The 22,612-nt window shown below is 40.3% G+C and overlaps 1 protein-coding gene across 6 annotated transcripts; it reads right to left on the bottom strand.

Moving 5' to 3' along the window:
* Window positions 1-657: 657 nt before the first annotated feature.
* On the bottom strand, window positions 658-22,137 carry smad1 (SMAD family member 1). 6 transcript variants are annotated; one of them, XM_079337280.1, is made up of 9 exons: window positions 16,552-16,662; window positions 13,014-13,231; window positions 12,692-12,811; window positions 8,208-8,789; window positions 5,378-5,647; window positions 5,160-5,276; window positions 3,533-3,754; window positions 3,065-3,321; window positions 658-2,267 (listed from the first exon to the last, which is right to left on the bottom strand). In XM_079337280.1, the coding sequence occupies exons 4-9, from the start codon at window positions 8,605-8,607 to the stop codon at window positions 2,124-2,126; spliced, it is 1,410 nt and encodes a 469-aa protein (XP_079193406.1). In that variant the 5' UTR covers window positions 8,608-8,789; window positions 12,692-12,811; window positions 13,014-13,231; window positions 16,552-16,662; the 3' UTR covers window positions 658-2,123. The 6 variants fall into 6 exon arrangements, with proteins under 6 accessions (XP_079193406.1, XP_079193407.1, XP_079193409.1 ...); XM_079337281.1 differs by lacking the exon at window positions 13,014-13,231; XM_079337283.1 differs by lacking the exon at window positions 16,552-16,662 and having other exon boundaries at window positions 8,208-8,642; window positions 13,014-14,095.
* Between the last annotated feature and the right edge of the window lie 475 nt (window positions 22,138-22,612).

The raw sequence follows: 22,612 nt of genomic DNA, 5'->3' as shown, positions 1-22,612 counted from the left end.
TTATGAAACTGTCTTTTTATAACTATACTGACAGTATCTGACTTCTACCAGCAGATGGCAGCAGTGGTTTATGTTGAACTCATATTCTGCTCCAAAATGTTCTCACTAAAATTAAAATAAATAAAATTCTGGTATTACAAACACACAATTCTGTCTAACCAAGAGAAATCACTGATTAAAAATCCAAATTTTCTTCTTCATAACTACACACCTCCAAAAATGTTTGATCAGACCATAGATCATAAAGGATTGCAAGCTACTGAGCCCTTTAGATTCATTGTAGACAGTAATAAATTGTGGCAAATAGAGTATTATCCAAAAATTAGTTTTCATTATGTAAACAATACAACAACATAAACACAATATGGATGCATTAAAGCTGCACATTTTAAAAATGTATTCCAGGTTTGGTGAAAAGTTTTTCAAATTCAGTCACTGGCACTGAGAGTCGGGTCCACCTGACCTGCTTTACTGGAATTTGGGAGAAACATGCTAAATCTTGGAAAGGCAACAGTACTAACCTCTGTGAAACCACTGACATCATTAAGTTGTATAAAACTCCTGCACATATAAACACGCGCGTGCGTTTTTTGCATTGGTTACTGAACAGACAGCACCAAAAGACACATTCAGAGTTCAAAGAGACAGAGTCGTGCATGTAATGAAACAAATTTATTGAATCTTCCAGTAGAGGCTTTATATTCATGGAATAAAACTGCTTTCTGGGAGTTTTACTGAGCACAAAAATGAGGAGAAAAAAAAAACAACTAAACAAAGGCAATGTGTGAAAGTGCAGACAAACATAACAGAAAACATCTTCAAAAATACAAAAAGAATGTAGAAAGTAATACAGTTCAATAGCAAAGAGGATTACTCAAAGCATAAAAGTATTGAATGGCATATTTTGTCATGCCGGGCCATCAGTAACTGATACCCTTTGCTCAGTCAACAATTATAATTTGAATGCTCGACATTTTCCCATAACAGTCATTTTACATGATTTGCTCAGTTGGTGTAATAAGAGAATGATGATGCACAGAAACAGAAGTATTTTGTCCTCAATTTGACTCCGTATTTGAGACAATTTATTTTGCTGCAGAAAACAAGGGAACAACTAAACTCCACTTAAAAATGCCTCTGCTTCTTTGTGTGTTCAGCTACCAGTCTTTAAATGTGAAACACTACACTAACCAAACTATGCTTTGCAAAACCAGACTGCACAGCACATAATCTAGTGAATATATCTAAACACCATTATTTTTTAAAAATTCATTTGTAACACGAGTGTAACACAAGATGAGCAACATTAAAACAGGAACCTTCTTTTCTGAATAGTCTGAAATGCCCTTTTTGTGCCATGCTCCCTCACTAACCCAAACTCTAAACTCTCAGACTCACCCTGTTCCTAATATCTTACAATCTGTGATGTGGGTTTGTGTTGTTATTTAAAACTTTATACTTTTTTTTTTGTTTTACTTTATAAGCCTACTAAACTGTTTGAGGATATGATATGATTGTGTAATTATCTGGAGATGATTAAAACATTTTGTTATACTGGTCAAACTCCACCTGTCTGCTAACTTTTCACACTTCATAAGTACATTTCATGCCAGCCTCAGAGAAGCGACAGCGACAGCGGCATAATTTAGGTGACCTGGAATGTCCCACATCTTTTGGAACAGCGCACAATATATGTATTTCAGCGGGAATATTCTGATGCAAACTAGTAATGAGTCAGAATAATAGAACAATGAATATGTAGATGTTGTGGGAGCAAGATCTAGGGAGGATACTTGCATCATGATGAGTGTGATGGTCTAATTATTACAGTTGGTCACAAAGATCAAGTATCTTCCAGTTGCATCCCGCTCTCTGCTTACTCCTCTCCCAGACTGTAAATGTGCCCAATTCAGACATCCTTCAAGTAGAGAACTAACCAACTCATTTAACAACCCGCCCAGCCCTGATGTTCCCAGATCAGCTCGTGTTCCAGTCAAAACCGCTTTCAGGTATCAGGGGGTTCAGCAGCTTGGCTAAACCACAGGCTAATCTGGGACTGTTTTCTTGCTACTTTAACCAAAATGCTGGGGTGTGGACAGCCATAGGGTTGAGGACAGTGAAGCCTAGGAGACGGAGGATATAGGGTTGTGAGGGGAGCCCATCTGGGTTAGCACTTTATCCAACCACTGTAGGGGACCATGCAGGTGGATCTCAATCCAGCAGGGTGTGCTGGTCACATCCTGGCGGTGGTACTCTGCTCCCCAGCCCTGCAACACACACAAGAATATCAGAATGAAATAAGCAACAAGATCACTTTTTTTTTATTGTGCATGTTTGTTAATTCCATTTTGTAAATAATACTTGAGCAGTCCAATGTTTGTGTTTCTGATGGAGTCAATATAGATATTTTACTTCATTGTTACTACTTATACTAATATCTACTTTAGCACAAAAACAATATTATGTCATGTGCTCATTTTTTACAGCTGTTGACCAAGAATGAAACACAACTTTTAAAAAAAGCAAATGTCTTTTTAACTTTTTAACCTGTTTTTTTGGTAAACTATACATAACTGCTGCTTTCTAAAGACATCGATCACTGTGCACAGAAAAGGTTAGATCAACAACTAAAACAGGAAAATGAAATGAGCTGCTGAGCAAGAGAAACTACGTTCTATTTAACTACACCTAGAAGTGCCTATTAAAGAATGAGTATCTCAGGATTTTATGCTCTTCTGCTCAAAACAATTTACACTGATTCTAGTTATCAAGGGTTAGGGTTACTCTGAAATGTAGTAACATGTTCTACTGTCCATATATATATATATATATATATATATACATATATATATCCCTCTCCAATCTTTATTGGAGAGGGATATAGTGGACAGTCAGAAATCAGGGAGAGAGAGGGGTTAGACATGCAGGAAAGAGGCCACAGGCCAGATGTGAACCCGTGCCACCTGCATTTTGAGGACCGTAGCCTCCATACATGGGCGCAAGTGGTGGCACAGGGGTGCCAGCGCCCCAAACAAACCATTTTTTAAACATCGAATCATCTTACCTTAACAAAGCTCATGCGGATGGTACACATCTTGGTGAGCTCGTAAACAGCCTCAAAGCCGTGGTTGACTGACTGGGCCAGCAGCTCAGCAAACTCCTGGTTGTTGAAAATCTTCAGGCTGCAGCCGCTAGGAATCTTACACACAGTTGTGGGATGGAAGCCATGATGGTAGTTACAGTTACGACTCTGGACAAAAATACTGCTGTCACTCAGACACTCTGCATACACCTCCCCACCGACATAATACAGATGGACACCTGAAGGAAAGCAGGAGAGAAGGAAGCTTTGGTCACCTTGACTTTGCTCTCCTCACAACAATAAAGGTCCCAAAACATCAATGTGGTCAGAATAAATCAATGCATGTTTGTGTTGTTATTGTTCTGTTTAAACAACTATTGACAACATGAATTGATCTGGTCTCGTCTGCTGACAGTCATGGGCGTCATTAACAGACTTTCCGCACTGCACCTTTGCCGATGTGCCGCCGGGTGTTCTCGATGGTGGAGTTGCGGTTGACGTTGGAGAGCAGGCCGAGGCAGAATCGGTTGCGGTTATTGGAGGGATCTGTAAAGCCATCGACGAGCACGCTGGTGGAAGACGCCTGGAACGCCTCTCCCACACGATTGTTGAGCTCATAGTAAACAATAGAGCACCAGTGCTTGGGTTCCTCATAGGCCACGGGCTGCACATCTGCTCAGGAAGCACATTAACAGGTCAAAGGAGTGAGCTGATTACAATGTCCATAGACAGACTCCTGTCCAGAGCTACAACAAGCCAATTATTCTCAGTACATCTTACTCAGCTGTGCAGTAATTTCTTTTCAATTTGTTCCTGTATCCCCTAATGGTGATCGAAGTTAAAATATCTGACCCGCTGGCTACGTTTGTGTATATTTATAGGGACACAAACCAATGCAGAAGCACTGTAAAGAATGCTGCTTTCTGTGGTCTGTCTGTCAGCTTTCATTGATCATGCCAGCAGTCAATAGAAGCTGCCTGGCCTTGCTCTCTGTGCCCTGATCTGAAAGCAAAGTAGTGCCAGCTGGCCTCACCCTCTCTAAGAGAGGAATAAATAATGTTTATCTAAGCACATACTTTTCCCAAACTTCCTCTGTAGCGTGGCACTGGCTAAGCAGGTGTGTTTTGTCTGTCCCCCTCCCAAAGCTGGCCTACAATAGAAACCCCGCTCCTCTGTACAGGATGCAGCTTGTGGAAAAGAAAAAAGAAAAAAAAAATCCAATACTCCCACTTCCAGAAAACATTTCAACAGCTCTTCCCGCTACTGCTGCACCATGTGTGGGCAGGATTTTTTTTGGCCTTGAGAGGAGGATCCTAACAAATATTTTGTAGGTCATGAGTGGGAAACTAAAGTTTGAGCATCAAGACTGCATCTGTTCTTCCAATGAGGTCAGAATAATTGAACTGCAAACACCTCAAGTGTCATTTCATTGGTTGCATTGATTGTAGGTACTTTATGTTTAATTGCTTTGCTCTACAAACACTTTTATAAAATATATTTCATATTTTACCTTTTAATACCAATTACAAATCAGACTGCCCTACTTGTAACTCATAAACAAACCTGTTGTCATGAGGCAAAAAAAAAAGGAAAAACATGTTCAAAGTCACTTTGCTTACACACAACGTGTTCCTGATAATCTCTAATGTACTTATTGTTATCATAATGTAATAATAAACACAGCATCATATGCACATTAGGTAACAGCTGTTTCAGGAAGTCAGAGTGTAACATTTGTAGATTAGCTTCCTTTTCCAGGACAGTTTTCTTACCTGTTGTTTTTAAACCTTGATTCATACGTACTGTTGGCGTTGCAATTATTTTTTAAAGATAAAAATGTTTTGTTTTCCTTTATAGCAGTTGGTTACTAAGTCTGATATTTATCTCTTGTACAGTCTATTCCATTCATTTATTGAGGTGTTGGGTACGTCTCTCTAGCACAACACAATCAGAACCACAAGGTAGATATAGCAGAAAATACAAGATCTAAAGTTTTTTTGGATGATACCACTGTGAATACAAGTACGGGTTGGTGGGTGTCTGTGTGTGTGTAAGACGGGTTAACAGCCATTGTTACCTGGCCGGTTGCTGCTCTCTATAGCAAGTGTTGGAGCTAATAGGTTGGTGTCCATAGGCTGAGGGCAATCCTGAGTAATGGGCTCCTCTGGAGGCATGTAGGCAGGAGGGGGAGTCTCTGTAACATGAAAGCAGAACAAAGAGCAAATGAGTGAGCTGGTACTGTTCATGATAGAGAAGAGGAGCAAACGTGAGCGATAAATCGGCGTCAGCTCTCACCTGGCATCTGGAATGGACTGCCAGGGTCCGAGTTGGATGGTGAATGAGGAAAGGTGGCGCTGCTGCCACTTCCCGGTGAGTTTGGATAGCTGTTTACCGGCGAATGTGGGAAATTGGGGGGCATGGTATTGGCCTGAGCAAAGGACTCTGGGAAGGTGGCATTCTGGGGCATGTGCGGCTCGTTTTGTTGGAGAGGGTTGCGGAAGCGAGGCAGCATCGTATGCTTGGCGTTGAATTCACTGTTCCTTGGTACCAGAACAGGTGGCAACACTGCAGAGGAAAACAGAAATAAAATGGTTGAAACAAGAAGAGCTTTAATGCTTCAACACGGCCCGTTTGTAGAGGTCCTCTAAATCAACCAAAATATGACTCCACATACAGGTCAGCACAAAGACTGATTGACTAAACTTAACTGTTCATCCACTGCAAGCTAAAGCTGTGACTTTAAAGACAGAGTAGGTCATCTACTCCAGACACACTTTTTAAGTTTTTGGTTGAAATTGTCTTTATGTCCTGACAGTAATTCAGATCTTATGTGTTCTGAAAAAGGAACGAAGAACATCCGTCTGTAAGCATGTAAGAACTTCGACCAATGTCGGATGATAGTTTGTTTTTCATAAACCAAGCGACCCTGTCTACACCATGCATGCATGAGCCCACACTCACAGCATGAGCTGAACTACGCTTCTGGACCAATGGCGCTAGTTCATGTAAGTGAGGGGCGGGGCTTTTGAAGGAGCACAGAGGGGAGGGGGCGGCTGAATACAAGGAACTGAGAGGATGCTACTTTCAAAACCATGTTGTTTTAACTAAACAGTGAAATGTTTTTGGGGTTTTTTCCATGAAAGATTAAAACAACTAGTCAAACAATTAGACTTATCTAGATGTTTCAACTGTCCAAGATTTTCCATTGTGCTTAAACTATGGCAACTATACCTACAGTATCACATCTGTAACAGTGGGAGGTTGTGACTGAAAAGTTGTCATCAATGAATCATTAATGCTTGATGAGAGACCTACAAGAATTATTGTAATCCTTGTTTTATTCTCACACAGTCTATTTTTCTATGTATAGGTCTGAGGAAACATATCTTGCTTTTCTACTTCAGTTTCTCTCACAACCTCTCTCCTGATTCTTCCTTCTCAACACAGATGCATGTCTACATTTGTTTTTAAGTTTGCTTCCAGGCTGTTGGTCTTAGCCAGCAGTATTTGGACCTGACTCTCTGGGTTTCTGCTCTGAAAAGGCATTTTGATCTGAGCCATTCTTGAGGAATTCAACACTTGGGGTAAATATCCTTGCTGATGAGGGGGCTATTCAGGTGCAGTGCACACAAACTGCACAGATACACTCAACTTGTGTCTATATATACACCTGTGCAGATAAATAAAGCTGGTGCTGAAACTGTAGATGGGGCTTGGGCTGCTCTCAGCGTTCCTGCAGGTACACACTGTGTGCTGCTTTGGGCTTTTATATCAATGTAGTTGTTCATTTCAAAGCTTCTGTGTAGAGCAGGTGCTGGATGAATCGTGAAGGAGATTGACAGGATGTCTGTGTAGGCGTGTGGTTGTAGAGTGTGTGTGTGTGTGCGGGGGGGATATGGGGGGGGGGGGGTGTTAGTGTGGACAGACAGGTGCTGTGGGGTTTAATCACCTTAGCCCTCTGTGTTCCACCCGCTGCTAAAACAAAAAGTGTGCGAGGCAGGCAACTACTCTTTCCTCCCATTGTGTGTGGGTGACTGCCTTCCTGTCCCAGGCATCCTTAGAGAAAGAGTGTGCAGCCTTGTGTGTGTGTGGGTGTGTGTGTAGCCTTTTCTTTGTAACACGCCTGTGAGTGTAGAAGTGGGTTTACATGTGTGCATAGTAATAAAAGGGGAGCAGCACAGAGCATGCCCAAAACAAAGCCCTCATTCTCCCCCAGATGGAATTTCCTGCTCCACACACACACACACACACACACACACACTAAACAAACTTGGCCCTTTACACACTTCACACTCTGTACACAGCTGTTTCTGTCTTGTCAGCTGACCCTCATTTTCGGTTTAGTAAGAGGCCAAATGCTGTTTGATTTGTCTTTCTCCTGCAGTGCCTTTGCAGTGAGGTCCTTCAGGCACTTCTTTTTCTGATCACACAAGTTTTTATTAGACTTTCATTGAATGAGCTTGTTTTACCTTGTACAACTTACTACAGGAGTTGTATTTACTTCTTTTATTATAAAACTTAAAACATGTGTACGTGCTTGTAATTAGATTATTTCAATCCGCAGCCTTTTGTGAAGCACTGAATAGCTTCAAGGATGAAGTAATATCTTCTGATTCTCTATTTCATGATGTGACGTTAAAAGGTGTGTAGTGTTCTTTTCCACATAGCATTTCTTTTAGAGAACAGATATGCGGAGTACAATAGTTTAAAAGTCTAGAGACTAAAAGAACTTCAATGCTTGACATACTTGAAAGATTCCTTAAAAATATCATCAGTTACATCACATTTGTGTGGAGGGCTGGAACATAGTCAATGGTATGTGTATTAACCAAAAAGCCACCGAGATCTTCCTATAATTTAATTTCAAGGCAGATGTGGGAATTCTTTCAGTTTTTGTGTTTCAGAAACTTTGCCGTTCTATCGAGATGTGATATCTTTGTCTCCCCTGATGCTAAACCTGATAACTCAAACACAAGCACGAATCTAAATGCTGTTTTTATGTCTCCCAAAATTAAAATGATAGTACAATGAGTTCTGGAAACTTTAATACTAATTCTGACATTGTGGATAATTTGCATCATTACAAAAGTCATTGGCCCTAAAAGCATTTGAGGGTTAGACTCACCTGGACTGTCCACTCGTTTGTAGTGGTAGGGGTTGATACACACATCCTTCTGCTTAGAGCCGAAGGGGTACTCGCAGCACTCCAGGGCCTTCAGCTCATGGTGGGACTGCAGGTCGGGCCAGCGCCACACTCTGCAGTAAATGACGTGCGGCAGACCTTTCCGATGGGACACCTGCAGCCGTCCGTCGAGGGAGCGTGGGATTGTCACACAGTTACTGGGCTGACCCGGGCAGCTGAGAGCCCTCTCCAGCTCCTCCATGGCTCCCTTCTTCTTTTTCAGTTTTTTTACAAGAGCATCCACGGCCTTTTCTGCCCATTTCTCTTCCTCGTCTCCCTGCTTCCAACCCAGCAGTCGTTTGACAGCCGGACTGGTGAAGGAGAAGAGCGAGGTGACGTTCATGTTGGACAAGCCCGTCCTCCTCCCTTCTCCTGTTTCTGTCCAAAGCAAGTATAAGCAGTGGAGAAGGAAAGTCCAGAAAAAAAGGGGGGGGGGACACACTGAGAGTGAGAATTTCTCCTTTAGGAGTTCAGATAATTCTCAGCAAACAGGATTGTTGATCAGGTCCTCTTGACAGTCAATAACTAAAAAGAAAGGAGAGATAGGTTAGTCTTAGAAAGCAGAAGTTGTGCCATCACTGATTTCTGACATGTATCACTCCTGCTTGTGTCCTTTCTGTAAAACAGTAGCAGCCAGTATGGAGATCTGTTTCCCCCCCCCCCTCATCCTGCATACATCATGAGCAGAAGTGATGCATGTTGAGGCGATGATGTCACCATTATAGCTGTTAGGGCCGTGTCAGTCGTGACTTCTGGGAAACTGGCAGAGGAGTCACTCACAACACATGCTCTCCTATGGGCATCCGCCCCAATCTGATCAGACATTCTCCAGATAGCTTCCTGTCTGTACGGCTTGTCACATTACAGCCGCTCACCAACGTCACTTACAGCAAAACACTTCACATGCAGTAAACTGCCAACACAGCCTATAGGAATTTTGACAATGTTTTAACACCTGACCTTGCGGACATGCATTTATGTCAAACAGGAGTTTGGATGCCAACTCAAATCTCCCAGTACCTGAAAGCTCCATCACAGCTGGATCGCACGATCAGTCTCTTCTGATCCTTTTCTCATTTCATCAATGAACATTTTGCCTTAACTGTGATTTTCCAGGACACACCAACATCTTCAAACACCTTTTAGATTAGATTCTGATTGTATACCTCAACATGACTATAGCATACTATTTAAACAAACAGAAGTAGGACATCCTCACATTTAACCATCCAGAGTTTCCCTGATAATAACTGAAATAGCGACAATAGACTTTAATCAAGCAACGTTTTCTCCACAAGTGTGAACCCATGGGGTCATGAGGTTTTAATGCGATAATCAATGTGCACATTTCTAAATTAATTGGAGGGAAACTTTTAATGCCTGCTGAGGCAAACATTCTATAAATACGCCCATCGCAATCCTGTATAACTCGAGAGATACATTACATTTTAAGGCCTTACATTCGATCTGTTGCTCACTAACAATACCGCACATATCTTACTGTGTGGAACTGTGGGGAGACACCTTTAAAACAACTATAAATACAGTAGTTGAGAAATATGTATCACTAATAAAATGGATTATTATGCTCAAACAAATCCACTTTTCTAAATTCAACAGCAAGTCAGAACTCCACCACCTTTCGTCCGCTCTGACTCATGGGCAAAGACGCATCACTCTCTGACTGTTAAGCCTGCAGTATATTGAATTCCCTATGAGCAGCAACAAATACATCATTACCGTTCTGCAGTTATTCCTGGCCCTCCAGTTTATGAGACAGTGGTTTCTATCTTTGTCAGCTACTGCATACGTTGCCTGCATCATCATACTGACAAACAGGCAGGAGAGTCTGATGAGAACAGGTGCTGGTAACAACATGGGCGTGTGTTTGTTAGTAGTGTGTGTGTTGTGGTGGGCTCTTACTATTGCCACAAAATCTAGACTGAAGCTGCAGATTATGCCTTTACTTACAAGGGAGGGAACATACTGAGTGTCTGTGTGTGTGTGTGTGTGTGTGTGTGTGTGTGTGTGTGTGTCAGAAATAAAGAGGAGACATAGCTCAACACTGATAAATTGTTGACCAATGATTTCACACCTTACTCGCATCATAAGAGAACAGCTATCCACCGGCTCTGTGGTTACATCTTAGTGTCTGTCATCAGCAGTGCAGAAGAGGCATCACTTCCTCCCTCAAAGGCCTGCAGGGCCACCCATAACTTCTATAAACCTTTTTCCTTCCTTCTTTTTATGTCTTTAACTAAGACTACTCTTTCCTAATAGGGAATCTGTTTGGAGAAGAATTGGCTGGCTGTTGAGAGTATTCGATGCAGCATGTCTAGATAGAAGAAGCCATACAATACTTTTTTTTTTTTTTTTTTTACATAAAAAGGGCAACATTTGGCACTCAGGAAGGAATGTTTATAAGTAACAAACCTAACATAACTCTATTGTAATCTATGCATAAAAAAAGGCTCGAAATGCAATGACGAAATTCTAGGAGCCCATAAATATTCAAATAGTGTGACATGTCAACCAGTTTCCCTGATATTAAAGAATAACAAGTTAATAACAACAATAATAATGATACATTCATTTTTTTATAGCGCTTTTCTAAATACCCAAAGATGCTTTGACAAAAAAAACAAACAACAATCAATAAACAAAACCTAAACGATCAATGTAAGGGAGAAGGATGGGAAGGTGATGTTGAAGAGGTGAGACATTGAAACAATCACATATCTTTAGATTGCACTGCAAAAGGACATCACAACTGAATTAATCATGTAGATAGTTGCAAACTGATCAACTATTACTGATTATCTTTGTGGTCCATAAAAAGCTTTATAATTAGAGTCTGACTGATAAATTGGTCAGTATTAGCATATCAAGTGACCATCAATTTTTTTTCTCTCCCTAGTCCCTACTAGTATCAATACCAGTATTGGCCCCAATAATTTAGCCCTAACTATATGGAGGGTCAACCACTTTTGAACTTTTCAAGTTCAAAGGTACACCCTTGTTCTTGTTTCTAAAATCTAATTGAATATTTCACAAATGTAAATCAAAATAAAGTGACTATGAAAAGTACCTTCCTCATGTCTGTAAGCCATCTTGTCAGTGCTGATGCAGAACGGACACAGAAGAAATGCACTTGAAGCTGAGTGTAGCAGAACACCACAGTATAAAGTTCAAAATTGCAACATCATCTCTGTGCCATGGTCACTTGCCAGACATTCAGAGTCTCTTTGACTCACTTCTAGCCAAAGAGTTGCTTTGATGCAGTCAGCACTATCAACACAAGTTCAGGACTAGCTGCAGAAAGACAACATTCAATCCACTTCAGATGGAAGATTGGAAGATGGAAGAAAGTTGGGTTCTGTAACATCTGAAGCAGTCTCTATAATCCTCCTGATGTCGTTCTGCTGCAGCTGGAGAGCACATCTCTTGGCTATTTGCAACCCTGACAGTTAGAAATATGACTGCTGGCTTAACCTCATGCTCATTCAAAGGGTTTTATAGTTGCTGTGTATTGGATCTTTGGACAATACAAGTTTAGAGTCGTCTCTGAGCCAGTCAAAATACGAAGGCGCTGGGGTCGCCGGTGGCGCAGTGGCAGTGCGCGCGACCCCATGTATTGAGGCTCAGTCCTCACGCGCGGGCGGCCCGGGTTCGCGTCCGGCCTGTGGCCCATTTCCCGCATGTCTCTCCCCACTCTCTCTCCCTGATTTCCGACTCTATCCACTGTCCTCCCTCTATCATTAAAGGCAAAAAGGCCCAAAACAAATCTTTAAAAAAAAAAAATTAAAAAAAAAATACGAAGGCGCCATTGTGTTGCTTTGTTCCTTAACCTATGTATAGACTCGGATGTTTGCATGACATAAACAGACTTTTTAGCATCAGCGTTCTGAATTTTATTTTTTCTGAGAATAGGCTCAGTGATCACATTCATTTGCAGCTTTAACGTCAAAACAACGCCTGAGTAAGCTCAATGAATTACTGTCATTCTCTTGAAGGGGAAAAATATAAAAATGTATATTTTGCAGTTTACTAATTTTTCTTACACATTTTATTAACTAAGCAGGACATCAGCTGATAGTTGACGTTCTCTGTATCACCTGCACGACCTCACAATGGGAGCAAACACTGTTTGTGTATGATCATTTGTCATAAACATTAAATTACATCTCTATCATCATACAGTAAATGATGACGCTCTTAAATCAGTATCTGCATCAGTCTCAAACACACTGATTTATAAACATACACGAGAAAACAGATTTGTTTTGGGTAATACAGAATATGACTGAAAAAGTAACTGGTTTTCAACGTACTATGTGTTCATTTTTGGCAGGCTGACTCACATTTCAGTAAAACTTCTCTTTCCATTTTATACAAGTCAGTGAGTTTAATGAAGACGTATTCCTTACATCAAATATCTTTATGTCGCCATCGACCTTTGAGCCCCATCACTCTTGTCTCACACAGTCAATGAAGAGCCGTACAGATGCCTGCATTTGCTTTGGCCGCCGCTCTCCTCCCTATAAAAGCTGAAACACACACCATCATTTACACAACAGCTCCATAAAAACACTCTGACATTCCCTACAGCCTGGTCCAGGCGATGCTCTCTCACTATTGTGTTAGTGGTAGCTTGTTATGGCCATCAGTTAGCTCACCGGACACAAACTGAGGCTAATGGGAGTACCGAATGGGATCATGCGACACTGACAGGCGGAGGCTTTGACCCACCTGGTGCGAGCTGTTAGCCACTACACTAGCCCCATGGATCATTTTGCACCACTCCAGTGTCTGTTAATCAATTTAGGCCTTGGCTGTGTAGGATGAGGAGGCAGTAATGATGCTCTCTGGACCCTCCCTGGGGACGGAGCATTATAAAGAAGCTACATTATTTATCAGCAGGGTCTTGGACGGGGCCTCCATTAGCCCCCGCTCAATGGAGTCACCGGCTATAAACAGAGGAGTGCAGGAAGAGAGTGATAGATAAAGAAAAAGACAGAGGCAGAGGGGAGGGGAGGGGAGATGCAAAAAGAGAAAGAGAGGAAGAGTGAGGGTGAAGCCAGAGATGTAAGACAGAGTGAGTGTTTTTGAAAGAGAGAAAGATGGAACACATTTGTATATCTAATTCCTTTTCAGGGATTAAAGTGCGTTCAATGGTCATTACTGTGTAAAAAAGTAACATGCTGGGATGCAGTATTTTCTTTTGGAGAAATACAAATTGTAGCAATGCAGCAATTATGTTTCAATGCAACTAAAAAGTAGCAGCTGTCAAATCAGTGAAAAGGGGTTTAGGAGCTTTTCGGCTATTACAACAAGAGAACATTAGGCGAGTATGGTCTCATCATGGTCTACAACTGGAACACTTAGAACAAGAGCAACTGGATCAAATAATATGCACATAAGTCATGCCCTTGGAGGTGGGAACGTCAGTCTCCATGTAGTCACTTGGGTATGATTGAACTTGTGAGTCAGTAAATTGATCATCGACAGAGTGTTTTAACACTTCCCCTGTCACCAGTGAACCTGGCTATGCCTTGGGTTACAACAGCACATTTGGTGGTGTGAATTTGCTACGAGCATCAGCGCGACATACTTTAACAAATTACTTTCCGTTACTTGTTAATGATCCATGTTTGGCGTTCACTACAAAATGTCTTAATTTGATTTAGACCATAACTATCATAGAAACCTCTCAGTGACCTCCAGTGGACAAACTTGCAATGACATCCTGTCTTTGTAATTTCTGTACTACGCCAGTCTTAAACTCCAGACAGTTTTGAAAAATTCAGGTTCATACATGTTCTGGGGTTGGCTTTCACACATGTAGCCACATTAGTAACTCGGGGGGGGGGGGGACGACACAATTTAACGTTGTTTCATTGGAAAAGTCACGTCTATGAGCTCATGGGAGTCTCCCATAACTGTGACTGCTAATGGTTTGAAAGCAATGCTACATATAAAGGAATTACCAATAATGCAACTACAATTAAGCAAAACATAATTAGGGCTACTGATGAGAGCTTATAGCAGCACAATTTGGCTTTATGGGAAAAAAAACCATCAATCCTGTGCTGAATGTTACCAAACATCGCCTTCTGTATTCACAAATCGACTTGTAGATTTTATCATTATTTTTTTATTTTTTTTACAAGATGGTCACAGTCTGCAAAAAGTTGGTCTTGAGAACAACTATATCAGTCTCTACTGATAAAGTACTGCAATTCAACAGCCAACACTAGTAGCCAGCTAATGCCGATTTTTGTAAAACAGTGGTAGAGCATGCTTGAAAAAACTAGAATCACACATGAGGTACTGCCCTCACTGACTAGACATGGAATTGACCCGGGAGGTCCGTTGAACTGACTGGGTTCACGTTTAGTCACAGACAGTGCACAGTTTTGACCTAGAAAAGATCACATAAGTATACCAGAGACGACTTCCAACATGACATGGAAAAACACAAGAAAATCTCCTGTCACCAACTTGTGGTTAGCATTGTTGTGACTCTGAAAGGCTGAACTGGGATCAGATTTATTTGATGTCCCAGACACACCAGTCCACCCACTCACTGCAGACATAACTTGCAAACACATGGGGTTTCAAGCAGCTATCTCAACCATGCTTGGCACTCAGTGTTGGGCTAGTGTTGTGTTAGGATGGACACCTCACCCCAACACATGGCAGGCTATGTTGTCCTGACCGCGCGGGAGGGTTTTGACGTTTTTCACTACTGTTGTGACTGACTCTCTGGAAACAGGAATGCTGCTCACCTATATTTACACCCTGTAGTTGAGTATTGTCTTTCCTTAGCCTTTATGTGAGATAGATATTGATAGAAAGATGGATTTGAAATTTGTATCTGGAGAAACAGAAGCAATGTGGGTCTCATTTTATAAGAAGGGAATTAGGCCACTGCATGCATCTAACCATCAAATCTGCTATATTCTGAGGAAGATTGAGGGGAAACTAACACTGTCATTTCAATCCCATAAAATCACAATTTATTTGAATTTCAAACAGAATTTAAAGCTGCATACAGACAGAATGCACTACGATAACACAATTGAAGGTAAATCACTGACAAGGACAAATTCCTGTCCTTTGTGTAATCTAATATGTCATCTTCAATAATGTCAGGAGACCTAGCCTTAGCTACTGTAGCTCTCACTCAAAGTCTGTTTCTTTAGCCCTTTCATTCTCTCACAAACACATGTATGATTCACAAACACATTCTCCTAACTGAAACCATACAAAGTGGCACATGTTCTCTGTCAAGCACAATGCTGAGCCAGTTTAAATAGCCTCAGGGAGTCTGCAATGGCGAGGAATTCTTTTTTTTTTGTTTTTTTTAAATAGGGAAACCTTTGAAAAACTGGCACATATGAATAGTGTGCAAATTTGTAACAAGAGAGATGACATTATGTTGTTTTTAATATTTGGTAACATCAAAATATGATCAGAGAAGAGGTTAATACAAAAGGGCTGTCTATCGAGCAATAACTGTAGGAAAATGAACCAAAAAGCCCAAAGTCAGGACTTTTATCACTTCAAATAGTATAATTATGAAGAGATTAGTGTATTAGCTGATCCTTAACCATATTGACATCAGTTTAACACATGTGAGATACAGCCTCTTGCTTCCTTAAAATCGAGGTGTGCGACATCTATCCTGTATAGAGGCCATCTGAAGACATCTCATTTGACTCTAGGTGTATTTGTAGAGCCCACATTCTTCTTCCCTTTCATATTCAAGAGGTCACGTTTTGTAGCTAAACACCAAACAGCCCCAAACCTTAAGTCAATAATAACTAAGTCTACTCATTTTTACCTCTACAGAATCACTATACAGCAGCATGTATTCAAACAAACTAGTGCTTCTACACTTGTACCAATTTAAACACAAAGACATGGTGGGTTTTTATGGTCTCCAAAAGCAGCACATCTACATTGTCCTTAAAGGTTTCTTGTTTTACTGTAATGGTCCTACACAACATATAGCCTACATTAAAAGTTGATGTTAAATTATAGTTCTTTTTGCAACCAAAAGATACACAATTAGACTAGAAATCTATGAAAATGTGGCTAAATTTGCATCTTAAATAGACTAAGTTAAACGAAGAAAGTTTAAAGCAGCAACTCAGAGACTCACTGTTGGGATTTGGGATCTACTTCCTGAACAAACCATCATGCACAACTTAACAAGAGAAAGTAAAGCTCCACAAACTTTTCATCTAGCATGCAGATAGAGAAACAAAAAGTGTAACCGTACCTTTTTTTTTCTTGCTGTTCTCTATACCTCTCACTCTCTCTCTCTTCCTCTCTGTCTTCCACTATGTGCTCTCTCTGCCCGTCTTGGGTCTGCTCGGCCTGGCGTCAGAGAGTCGCGGAGCCGCATCGCCCTCCGCCGAGCGCCAGTATCACGCCGCGGGATGCAGCCCCCGACAATAACAAGACCTACTTTTCACACATCTAACATCTTCATTCACTGTGTAGAAATGGATTATGTAACAGTGTAACAATGCGGGTTTCTCGCTATTTTCGAAGAGTTTCTTTTCAGATTCCCGAGTTTCCTGTTTGAAGGTTGTTTAAAGGTGTTTTAATGCAGAAAAACTTTCTCTTCATATACGAGACTTGGAGAAACCCCATGCAAAACGTGAGATGATGTCCTATTTACTGCGTGTATAAACAGTAGACTGGGACATTTGAGGATTTTTTCTGATCTGGCTCGTCTCTTCTCTTGCCTCATCACATTGTAACTTTCATTTGGCATTTTAAGTTACAACTAAACTCTTAATAACTGCCCTACACTCAGGTTAATAAGCTATATGCTGCAACTTCTGGCTACATTTAACCCATATGGAAATATTCATTTTTTATTTTATTTTTTCTCACAATAAAATAGCTCTAAATATTTAGACATGTTTCAATCATTGTTCTGTCTGACACACAGGCAACTCTGTGGTTTATCTGTAACGTGTGAAGAGCATTGAGTCAAGCGTTCCTCTAAGTCCCACTCTTGCTTTGATTGTGACATGATAAGCGCTATTTATGTTGTAAGGAGAACATGTGTCCAACAGCAGTGGTAAAGCATGCCATAATCTCAACTTCTCACCTACAGACACACACACACACATCATTCTGTCCCACCCCATATTCCTTGGGTAATGGGTGAATAAAAGGCATGATATTGAAACGAGAGTGAACCTTCCAACAGTTCTTCAAACCATCTCATTAATATTGCATGATAATGCATGAAAATAGCCTTCAGAAAAGGAAACAGCAGCAGCAGAGGACATTTAGTGTCATTTCCTCAAAAGGGATCTAAATCAGTACATGCATCAGAAGTATCTTGACTCATATTTAAGAACATGAATCAACTGAGAATAACCTATGATTCACTAGGAAACTGTGAACATGTTCATGTCAAAAACCGAGTTGAAGAGGTAAATATACTGCTAAAAAAAAAGAAAATGTTAATCTCAAAGCAAAAGGAATGGTGTAAAAACTGATTAGTTGTTGAAAATGTTCATCAGAAAATATATTTGATATCACTTAAAGTACAACAAAGCCTATAACAACAAAAACGAGTACTGGGTTAATAATGCAACAGACATTCTGAACAAAGTTATAGGAATTTTACAGTAGACTACTTATGAATATAAACAGTTCAATAAAGGGCTTCAAACCAGGAAATCTTGTTAAAAAAGATCCATCACTGTACAACAATCGTTAGCATGTTGTAATAGGTGTCTGCGAGTTAATTCTCCATGTTCATGGATGCTGCTGTGAGAAGGACTAGATTTTCTCCAAGACAGGCGGAGGGAAACATTCAGAGCGCAGGAGGCTTCTGGTGTATGTGACGTCACGGCGCTGGCGACAGAATGTCTGAGTGAGGCGGGAGCGAGCTGCACGTGAATAAATCTGGGAAAACAGTGCGAGATGGTGGGGTTGGGAGGAGGAGGGGTGGGGACGATGATGATGATGATGGTGGCGATGATTATGAGTAGTAGAGAGAAGGCTCCACAGGCTTTTTGGTTGAATGTTCCACTCTGAAGTACGCACACATGCACGCAACTGCATAATAACTGAGACTTGGCCTATTGCTCCCGAACAACTGAGATCAAGTTTATGGCATTTAATTTCATAACAGTGCATTAAACCAGTTTTAACTCATGATATATTTTTGTTTTATATTTTGTAAATTTTCACACTGGATCCCTAATTCCATGTATTTTGTGGTCATAATTAATTGAAAGTAGCTATAATTTGTTGGTAGGCTACTTACACTAACAGTATAAAACATTTTAGTCAATGGTACTTACAGTCTACTTCCTGTCCAATATTTAAACATTTGGGAGTTTTCATTAAAACTACATTTACCATCTCTAGCCAACTTAATGTAGCAATTTTAAATACATTTTTAGACGTATGACATTAAGCATCTGATCTGATGAAAATGTGCATCACCTTTTATTTAGGCCTTAGGCTATATATAAATAACTTGGCTTAGTAGACGAAAGTCATCCAACCTCTCTTTATGCTGCATGAAGCAGTCACAATGCACATTTTTGCATTTTAAAGGGGATAACAAGAAGCCAATTATATTTCCTTCCAAAGTCATACACTAATGCAGTTGTTATGATTGGGAGCAAGTGAGCACTTTTTATTCACGTGATACATATCTTTATCATTGCTATATTAAATCAGAAAGAATAATACTATCACACAAAAAAAAAAAATCCCCCATAGTGGTAATACATTGAAGCTGATATTGCTGCTAATGAGTTTAGCTTTCTTTTTATAGTCACACTTAAGATGCAATAATACTGTCCTGGTAGAACAGGAAACCCAAATGAACCGTTAATCCATCATCAGACCTAAAGTGACGGCTGCTGTTCAGAATCAGAAATACTTTATTAATCCCAAGGGGGAAATTTTGTAGCAACTTTAACAGACTGCTTGCATGGTCAGCACACGTGCACTATGTAACACTGTTTTACTGAAGTGATAAAAACTGAATGTGGATCTTGCTGTTAAGTGGCAGTTCCAGTTGTTAAGTAACATCAGTACTCCAACCACTTACCAAAAGGGAGCTCAGCTTCATCTCATCTGTGAACTTTAACACGCTAACTTTGGTAATAGTATCGTAGTAGTAATAGTATCTGTAGCTGAAAGAGATATACAGTTAATGGGTGTGCACATGACAGCAAATGGGAATACGCAAACACATTACAAAAACGTGGCTGACATATTGCCTGTCTTAAATTAAAGAAAACCGAGTGGTGTTAAAATGCCTTAGGATTAGCTTAAATGTCAAACATCTGCATGTGGCAATATGTTCCTCGGATCAAAAGATCAGAAAAGTGGCAAAAGTGCTTTGCATTATAATTAGAGTAAAAACTTCACCACATTTAGCAAATTATCATTGACAAAATGGGGTTGCTCAGTATAACCAATAATCAAGTTCTAACCATGGAGCACCTGAGATCTCTTTTACACTTGTGTAAAAGAGATTTGGCTCACATTGTTTTTGAAGCTTACATATCTCAACATTTTGGAATACATTTTGAAACTTAAACTTGTTTCTCATTGTCCTTATCAAAATGTGTATGGCAAAAAGTCTCTTTTCTATTTTTTGATGCAGGAATAATTCACAATCACACTGGAATACAATAAATGCACAATATTCCTCTATAAGAAGAGCTGCAGCTTTTTGAAATTGTCAAATACCCTTCTGTTCTCTCTACCTAAAACAGGACAGGACCTTTGAGGCCATCATGTTGCCTGTAAAATGTGTGGACAGGACATTAACATTTGAAGCACTTAGTAGTAGGCTCCATTAGGTCAGGGTTCATGAGGAGCCATTTAGAAACTTTGGAGTGCTGCCTGTATCTAACCAAAAGAAGGAAGAGTGGACTCACAGGTTAGGATTGATTACAACATTAACTCCACTGACTTCCATGAATTAGCACGGCTTGAAACACGTAACGATGACTGACACATGTGTTTAGATGACACTCCTTCACACATGAAATTCATTTGGCTGTACAAGGGCTCTTGGCAGTTCTCCATCCCTTTTTTTTTTTTGCAGCAATGCGAGGCATGGCAGCAGTGCATCAGGCCAGCTCACATTTCAAACGGATGGCTCATTTGGCGCGGCTTTTTGCAAGTCCTTCTAGAAATAATGTCTGAGGTGGTAATATTTGAATGCTGTCTCCAGGGGATCTCAGTTTTCCTTCTCTACCAATGTCGCATGGAGACAGAGGATGCACCAATCAAATTCTGACACAACTACATATCCTTTTCGCTCACCTATTTTGCTATGTTATGACCAAAGTATTTTCTTTTTTGAATGTAATGAGGTTCATTGATAAGTTCACATTTATCGAAATACACCTTATCTGTTTTGTTCCCGTTTTGCAAACTGATTGTCTCACAGGTCTTTTAGCGGTGTGATGACTGCTTTTCTCGCTAGACAATGCTCTATTTCTAATCTAAACCCACTGTGTAAAATGACACTCCCTTGAGGACTTTGTCTGCAATTCCCCCACCCTTTAACATGCATACACATACAGCTCAGTTCCCCCCAGCAGAGAGATTCCCTGGGATCAGTTTGGAGGGTGGTCTGCACTGGTTTTATTGAGTAGAAGTGTTGGGGTCTCGGGGAGGGGATGCGTCTAAAAGCAGCTGCCACAGTCACTTGTTAGATGGGACAGTTAACTCTTGCACAGCTGTCAGTCTAAGCAGCCATGGCACATTTTGCACAAGGGGGTGGTGACACAATGAACTTCAACCAACTGCCAACGCTTGTTCGTGGTGGACACATGGCGATGCACCTGTATCTCTGCCAGCTGGCCTTCACTGTACAGGTGCAATCTTAGAAGTATTAATACAAAGGAAGAGTGGTTCACATATCTGAGATATGAGGGTATTGCCTTTGCTTGTGTGAATTTTCCTTCCTTTTTCAAGACATGCAAGTCAGATAAATTGTCTGACTCTATATTGCCCAGGGGTAAATTAATCTGCTATGAACCTGCAAAGGATTGGCGTCCAGTCTCGGGCATTTCCCTTTGGTAAATTAATTTGTGTTTGACATGCTATATCTTTGAAGATCCCTTTGAGTTCAACTGCTGAGCAAAAGGCTTGCTAGAACCTGCTTGTTGAGTTGTAACATATTTAAAAAGAGAACTTTTGTGTCAGTTTTGCACAAGGCAGGAACAAGAGGTTCAGCTAACTACAAGTCTGATTATTATGAGTATCCAGATCATAGGAACTCAAGATGAATATATTTCCAAAAAAGGAATCATGTAAAACATTATCAGGGGGAAATAGATAAACACCTATCAAAAAGATCTAAATGTACTCATACCCTTATGCCGCATGCCATCATGTAAACCTCCTTTCCTGATATACTGTAGATCAGCACAACATTTTACATAGTTTATCTCATCTTTATGATGCTTTTAAAGCTAAACTGAAAGTTAAAAGATTCCAATATCACTTCTTTAACATTGAGGAATCGACTAGTAAATCACATCCTTTCTAATAATTTAGTTTGAATGTTTTTGACCGTTCCTCAAGTTAAACAATTATGAATTTTCCAAGGTTCCCAATGGATCCCACCATTAAAAAAAAATCTAATTTATCAGTAAAACAAGATTTGCATCAACAACATACTGTAAAATCATGTTTTCAATTTTCTCTTTTGTTTCTCAACTGACAAGTTTGATTACAGATGATTTCCTCTAAAATACACAAGAAGCCTGTTTGTGTCTTTCATTAGATCAAACCTGGATCCTACTCACCGGATCATCACGCAGATGTCCCCTCTGTTCATGGAGGCTGAGGTCATACCATTAGAGAGAAAAGGGGGATGGGGGTCTGTACATCTGGAGCTGGCTGGAGGATTGTAAGTGATAGCTATCATGACATCACCTCTTCCTGGTTTGGCCTCCAAAGACAGAACTGCAGGGCAAAAATAGACCACTCCTCAAACAAAGCTGATGACTGATTGTTTGCAGCAAAAATGATTACACTAGTGGATGAACCACAAGGACATCTGAGGTCAAATGTTACTCAGACAGAGGAACAGCTGTACATGTGTAATCAGAAGATGATGTGTCTTGACATTCCAGATTTTTGTTTTATCAAGAAGAGGAACAATATTTAATTGTATGTTGGGCTGAACAATTGTTGAAAAATTTCAAATGTTGTATTATGTTACATGTGTAAAGTAGTTGTTAATACTCTGGATGGGTTTTGTTTCACGTGCCTCAGAAAAAAATGCACATGCCGTAGAGCTCAAGAATTTTAAGAAACAAGGCAGAAAA

This window comes from Symphodus melops (genome assembly GCF_947650265.1).
Source record: "Symphodus melops genome assembly, chromosome: 2".
Taxonomy (NCBI): domain Eukaryota; kingdom Metazoa; phylum Chordata; class Actinopteri; order Labriformes; family Labridae; genus Symphodus; species Symphodus melops.
This window is presented reverse-complemented; position numbering and strand designations above follow the sequence as displayed.

Coding starts and splice junctions, on each gene's coding strand:
- smad1 (XM_079337279.1), bottom strand. CDS start 8,607: ATGAACGTCACCTCGCTCTTCTCCTTCACCAGTCCGGCTGTCAAACGA. Junction 5,648..8,207: donor CAAACGAGTGGACAGTCCAG/GTGAGTCTAACC, acceptor TTTCCTCTGCAG/TGTTGCCACCTGTTCTGGTA. Junction 5,277..5,377: donor CAGTCCATTCCAGATGCCAG/GTGAGAGCTGAC, acceptor TTCATGTTACAG/AGACTCCCCCTCCTGCCTAC.